This window comes from Labrus bergylta, chromosome 11 (genome assembly GCF_963930695.1).
Source record: "Labrus bergylta chromosome 11, fLabBer1.1, whole genome shotgun sequence".
Taxonomy (NCBI): Eukaryota; Metazoa; Chordata; class Actinopteri; order Labriformes; family Labridae; genus Labrus; species Labrus bergylta.
Genome location: NC_089205.1, coordinates 13,567,698 through 13,574,025, shown reverse-complemented (window position 1 = coordinate 13,574,025; position 6,328 = coordinate 13,567,698). Strand labels below are relative to the sequence as shown.

At 42.0% G+C, this 6,328-nt stretch overlaps 1 protein-coding gene across 1 annotated transcript; it reads right to left on the bottom strand.

Annotated features, from left to right (window-relative positions):
• Window positions 1–271: 271 nt before the first annotated feature.
• Window positions 272–4,707, bottom strand: phox2a (paired like homeobox 2A). The gene is made up of 3 exons (XM_020641768.3): window positions 4,051–4,707; window positions 2,423–2,610; window positions 272–2,301 (listed from the first exon to the last, which is right to left on the bottom strand). Exons 1-3 carry the CDS (start codon window positions 4,271–4,273, stop codon window positions 1,804–1,806), a joined length of 909 nt encoding a protein of 302 aa, XP_020497424.1. The 5' UTR covers window positions 4,274–4,707; the 3' UTR covers window positions 272–1,803.
• Window positions 4,708–6,328: the final 1,621 nt, after the last annotated feature.

Below are 6,328 nucleotides of genomic sequence, written 5' to 3'. Positions count from 1 at the left end.
TCTTTGTTTATTGTTATCGCCTGCAGGGAAAGCTGAGGGGATGAGACAGTTACAATCCGTGAGCTGTAGACCCACCTCAATACAGGAAAGGGAAAGTGTGAGGTAATATTTTAATAAGTCATAGTCCTCTAAGGTTAAAGTTAACCATAATATCACAAGTGTGTACCTCAAATTTTCCACAGATTTAACAATCTTTGGGGTCTGACTTTTGCACACATCACACTCATCACACTTTTTACACACAAGAAATCAGATCATTAAACTCCTCGTGTAGTGCTTCCATAATGTAGATTTATTAGAATATTCAGAGTAGTGCTATAACTTCTCATTCACTAGAGCGTCCGTCAATTCTTAGATTTCATGAACATGTTGGTCTGGGACACAGGCGCTCTGCAATGAAATCAATCTGTAAAGCAACATGAGAGAAATAAATCAAAACCCTACCTAATATTTATATTACTAAATACGGGATTTACAGTCACAAAATTTCAAGGAGCAGTCCAGCGAAATCTGTGGGTTTTTCACCGACATATTAAAGAATATTAATAAATACATTTTGTTCCCCATTTTGAGATATCTGGAGCAAACTCTTCTGGAAAAAAACAGCTTAGAAATCAGTCTTTTTTTCAGTGATTTGCCACAAAAGAAACAACGGGTGATACACAAGCAACTTTGTAGAGATGCTGTCTCTCTCTACAGCCAATGTCTGACTGGCTCGTGGAATTTTCGGCAAAAGATTGCCCAATATATATTGTGGCAGCGTTCATAAACTGATCAAAAAGTCAGAGTGGGGGACACGCTGTAGGTCGGCTTGAGCTCAAAGCACAAAACTGATGCGACAGTCATTTTTCTTAATCAAGCAGAAAAATCATCCAAAAACTCTCAACGACAGTGAGAAACCAGAAGTAGTACCATGATACCAAGTCCGTTATAGTTTTCCTTGCCTTGGTGCATTTAAACAAAGTGCCCACTGTTAGAGAAAGGCATGATGGGACAGAGGGAGTGAAGGGATGGGGACCACATAGAGGATGTTTGTGAAGGATTCATGACTTGATACAGTAAAGAAGGACAAGGAAGAGGGATGAACTGGGGATGTGTCTGGTCTGGACCCGGCTGCTTTAATTGGATTTCTGGTTGCTCTGCTCTGTTAGGCAAAGAGATTTAAGGGGGACCCTGTTGTCTTACGGTGGTACTGTGTGTCAGAGGGCTTAGAGGAAGTTGTGCTTGAGGGTAAAAGTTTGTTTGTTTTGTTTTCCCAGCAGAAACTGGAGCATGATGTTTGGATTTCTGCTTTAACATCGTACCTGACCGCCATGCAGGATGGGGTTAGTTTGCAATGCAGCCAGTGTGGGAATTTGAGTGAAAGAAAAGCAGAAAAAAGGAGATTTGTATGTGTGTTGTCAATGGAATGTGGTTTTTCAGCCAAAAGCAGTTCTGATTCGGCTACACACTCAAAAATGTGAAGTTAAAATGGCCTGAGCATGAAGAGTTTAACATCTTATGTAGAGCTGACGATACTCTTTCTATTAGCTATTTGAGCAGCTCTGGTTTTAGGGTAAATGTGAAGAGTAAAAGTGTTGTAGGAAAGGAACTGACACACCTGATAGTTTAGTGGGCGATGATGACCAGACATTTGAGTTCATCTGAGCTTTGAATCAGTTTAACAGTAGAGGTTTTTAGAGAAGGTAAGAGGGCCCTGCGGGACTACATCAGACTAGAACCACTGGACTCGGCCAGACTGTCCCAACACTGATCCTGTAGTACCACATAATGTTTGGTTCTCATTTTCTCTCCCTCTGTGCTTCAGAACAGGTTCGTCTTGATGGCAGGGTTGGGTTTTCTATGGAAGGAGGACAGTACTCCGGCAAAGGGCCCGGTCATACTGTCCGCCGGCTGCCAGGCCTTCAGGATCTCCTGAGTCTGCACGGCAGGCTGAGCCACGGCCGGGTTGGACGGCCCCAGACTGGACCAGCTGGGCGGCTTCAGTCCCTGGAGAACCGGAGAGCTGGAGGCGTTGCTGTAGATGCTGTTGGCAGGAACAGGGCTGGGGCTCAGGCTGGCGGGGCTGCCAAGGTTGCCATTGGCTGAGCCCGGCAAGGAGGCCGTGCTGTCGGGTGTCGGGCTGCAGGTGGATTCTTTGGATTCATCATCATCTGATGAAGATCTCGGCTCTCCACTCTTTTTCCCTCCAGAGCTGCTACTGCTGCTGGTGCTGCCGTTGGGACCCCCAGAGTTGTTGGCTTTGGCGTTGGCTGCACGCTCCTGCTTACGAAACTTGGCACGTCGGTTCTGAAACCACACCTGGTTAACACAGACAAAAATAATTATGTGATTAGAAAAGAATGGAAATGAGAATAAAAGTGTCATTACAAAGAAATTAAAGCTTTTCTTTAGGGAAATCTGCTTGTAGTGATCCTCTCACCTGTACACGGGCCTCGGTCAGGTCTATCTTCAGTGCCAGCTCCTCTCGTGTGTAGATATCAGGGTAGTGGGTTTCAGCAAAGACTCTCTCCAGCTCCTTCAGCTGGGAGCTGGTAAAAGTGGTCCGGATGCGCCGCTGCTTCCTCTTCTCATTCAGGCCAGAGGGGTCCGAGAAAAACTTGTAAGGAACTAAAAGAGATAAATATATTTGGTTTATTGGTTCAGAGTAAATTTACAGATAATAAATCAATCAATACAGATTGACTGATGCATTAGAAAAGCAGAGACCACAAGGTTTACAGTTACACCGAAACAAAAGAGGCTCAGTGTTAATAAAGCAAGGCAGGCAAAGTCAAATATCTGAAACACAAGTTAAGTTATTTTCACAGGCGATCATCCAGAATTATTGCCCATTTAATTGCATTAAAAGATAAATACAAATCCTTTATAACAAGCTGCTGTGTTATTTATTTGAGTGACTTATTTGTGGAGAACAGATTCATTCATTTATTCATTCATTTATGAATTATGTTAACAGCCGGAAAGAACTGACAAAGAGAGAAAAAAATATGATAAACTAAAGGTCCGAGCCTATGAGACATAAAATAATAAAAAGACAGTATGTGCTACAATAATGAATAGTTTTTAGATCTTCTTTTTTTTTTTTCCTTTAGCCAAAAACATGTAGGCCGACCTATTTGACAATGCTGAATTAGGGTTTTTGGTTCTTTGACATAGTTTGATCGAATTACACAAATACGTTTAAGCTTCAAAGCTTTTGGATGTTGATTTAGAGAAGTGATTAAAAAACAAGTAAGATTATAGGTGCAGTCCATGTACCATTAACTTTTTTTTTTTTTTCAGTTTCAGTGTTTGCAGAAAAATATGTCTTTGTCACAGAATGGAGCATTATCCGTCAGCCTGGAAGAATTTGTTTAATGAAATGATAGTGATTGAAGTGTTGTATAATTTAAAAAAATAGCTGTAGACCCAAATTCTTCGTTACATGGGCCTGCACGTCACAGGTGTGCGCGCGCTTGATTAATTAAGTCCACCTAGAATTTTTCATAGACGATGTTTTATATAATTATTATTTATCTATAATTTTATTATGGTTGTCTTTGTAATTGATTAAAAACTTTTTTTATTTTTTTTATTTTATATTTCAGGCCTATTTCTTTAGTTATCATGTTTTACGTAGGCATATATGCATATACATCATGTATTTGCTTTAGTTCAAACAAGTGTAGAAGGTAGAAATTATCCAAGGATCTCAACGCCTCATTAAAAATGAACATACATTAAGATATAAATTATTACATTGATTCTCCATGCAAATGTAGCAGGCCGTTTTTTTACAGGCCTATTCAATCGAAATCTAATTAAAATCTATTAGATTACAGATCCATGTGCGACAATCAAGGCATCCACTTTTTAGATATTTAAATAATCAAGAGTCTAGATGTAAACCATGTAACAATTTAAAACATATTATAAAGGCATTTTTTCCTTTTTTTTATAGCCTATAGGACTTTAATTTGACCTCATCGCTCATTAATGTCGTCATGCTAAAACATCTGTTTTAATCGCGGTGGACCTTCGGGAGAAATAAAATAGAGTGCCCTGTACCTGAGGAGTAAGGTGTGGGCTGGTGCTCCCGCAGAGCTCCTAAGGTGCAGCTGGCCGTGCTGAGCGGGGTGCAGCCCGGGTTGGAGAAGGGTCCACTCCGGATCGGGTTGTACTGAAAGGAGCTGGCCTGGCTGCACGAGCTGAAGTCCGCGTAGGCCGACGCTTCCATGGCTGCCATGCAGGAGTCATAGGAGTTCAGGTAGGAGTAATCCATTTTATACATGGAGCTCAACCGGTGAAAACACCGGGGTGCAAAAGAAATGACGAAGAGGACTCTGAGTCTGAGACGCTTCGGTGACTCTTCAGCCTTTTTTGATGCTTCACAAGACAGCGGTGATATTGTTCAAATTAGTCAGAGTTGGTCTTTCTCTCCGGTTTCCCTGAGGACTGTGGACTCGTCTTTCAAAACTCCTCCGGTTTTCGGTGTTTTTTTGTTTTTTTTGTTTTTTTCTTCTCGCAGTCACGCGGCTTTTCCTTTGTAAATAATCCAGATGTTAACACTCTTTACTCTTCAGCCTCACTCTGTGTTGTTTCCTGGTTTACCTCTCTGACTCCGGGTCTTTTACTTCTCGCCCTCTGGACTCTGCTTCGCTCTGCTCTCGCGCCCCGTTTGACAGCGCGCTGCGGCTCGCGCGGTGTTTATAATAAACTTGGCAGAGCGCGAGACAATAGCGAGGCGGTGGTCTAGTTTCCATGACAATGCCACCAGTGAGTGAGCGTGGACACGGACGGCCCCCCCCCCCCCCGCCCCTCCCCTCCCCCCCTGCTCTCTGCACCGCCCCCGCGCTGCAGAGCATCACGAACTCGCAGGTGTCAACAGAGTTAAATAATGAGTCTAAAAACACAGTTATAAGACCATTCTAGTGAGTCCAGTCTCTTCTTTAAGGCCAAATACGACCAAAGTTCAGAACGAATGTAGCCCCGTTAATAGCATTTAGATTAGAATTACGTTCGTTAGGCTACATTCAGCCTAATTAAAAATAATTTACAAACTCCAAGTGGACATTTAAGAACCCTTTTCAGCCAAAACCAGCACGTGCTACTTCTTTTCCTCCTTTGATTTTGGCTGAGTTATGATGTTTCCCCATGTAGGCTATATTCCACTTTAAGGAAGATAAGCACCTGTGGGTTTAGCTCATTTGCCACGCTGGTTGCCTATTCCGTCCACAAACCTTTAAACTGCTCATAAACCATTCCCTGTTTATATCGATTTGTAACCTATAGTCTATATTTGTAGTCTATATTTGTAGTCTATATTTGTAGCCTCTGTAGACTATTTTCCCCAAATAAAATTTGAGTGTTTTTGGGCCAATTAAGGGGGAAAAATATTACCCATGCTTTGTAGTTTTGGAGGTTTCAGAATATGAATGATGTGTTAGGTTAAACATCATAACACGCTTATTAAGCATGTAGATATTTCATATGTAAAGATAAGGAAGAGAAAAGAGGCGATGGGTTTGGGGCTCACAATTGTCCGATATTGGAAACATCCACAAGGAGAAGCAGATATTCTTCCTCTGTTCTGACATGGTCATGTAGGCTACGAGACTTCTTCTTTTTTTCTCTATGTGATACAGGTTCACGCATAAATACTACAGGCTTGTTCAACTTTTACTGTGTGCTACTGCAGTTTATGAGCAGGTGACAATTGAACCACAAAGTTATGCTTTGTGTCCGGCCAGGAGCCCCTCAAACAGCTCGTGTAAGTGCAGCTCAGCTACAGAAGTCTTTATGTGGGGAAAACGTCCAGATGTGACGGTGATTGCTGAGATTAAAAGCTTTGATTTGATTCCGATCACTTTCACGGAGATGTCACCAGAGTGAGCGTTAGTTTGATATATAGGACGAGAGAGGGAACAGCGGAGACAACTGAGCCACCGCGACAGGCTAACCATAAACGCATTGACGCTTCATAAATTGGTTTAAGTTTATTGTTCGGTGTCACAATGTGATAAGTCATATCCCATACGGCCCCATCACACACACGCACACACACACACACACACACACACACACACACACACACACACACACACACACACACACACACACACCAAGGGCTGAATTCAGCAGGCTCGCTTCATGCGGTTTCCAAATCTGGTGTTTTAAAAAAAAAACACACAACTGCATGCTCTTTTTCCGTCATTGTTCTTTATATTAAAGAGCTTTTTATCCTGTGGATGAATTTCAACAAATAGTCTTGTATAGGCCTAGTCTAAGCCACAAACCAAAGATTACGTTGAACATGCACGAGATAAATTAATTAAGTTCGCTTTCT

Excerpts from the sequence above, each read along its gene's own strand:
- phox2a (XM_020641768.3), bottom strand. The coding sequence starts at position 4,273 with ATGTATAAAATGGATTACTCCTACCTGAACTCCTATGACTCCTGCATG. Across the intron at positions 2,611-4,050 it reads GCCCACACCTTACTCCTCAG|TTCCTTACAAGTTTTTCTCG; the intron begins GTACAGGGCACT and ends TATCTCTTTTAG. Across the intron at positions 2,302-2,422 it reads TGACCGAGGCCCGTGTACAG|GTGTGGTTTCAGAACCGACG; the intron begins GTGAGAGGATCA and ends TGTGTTAACCAG.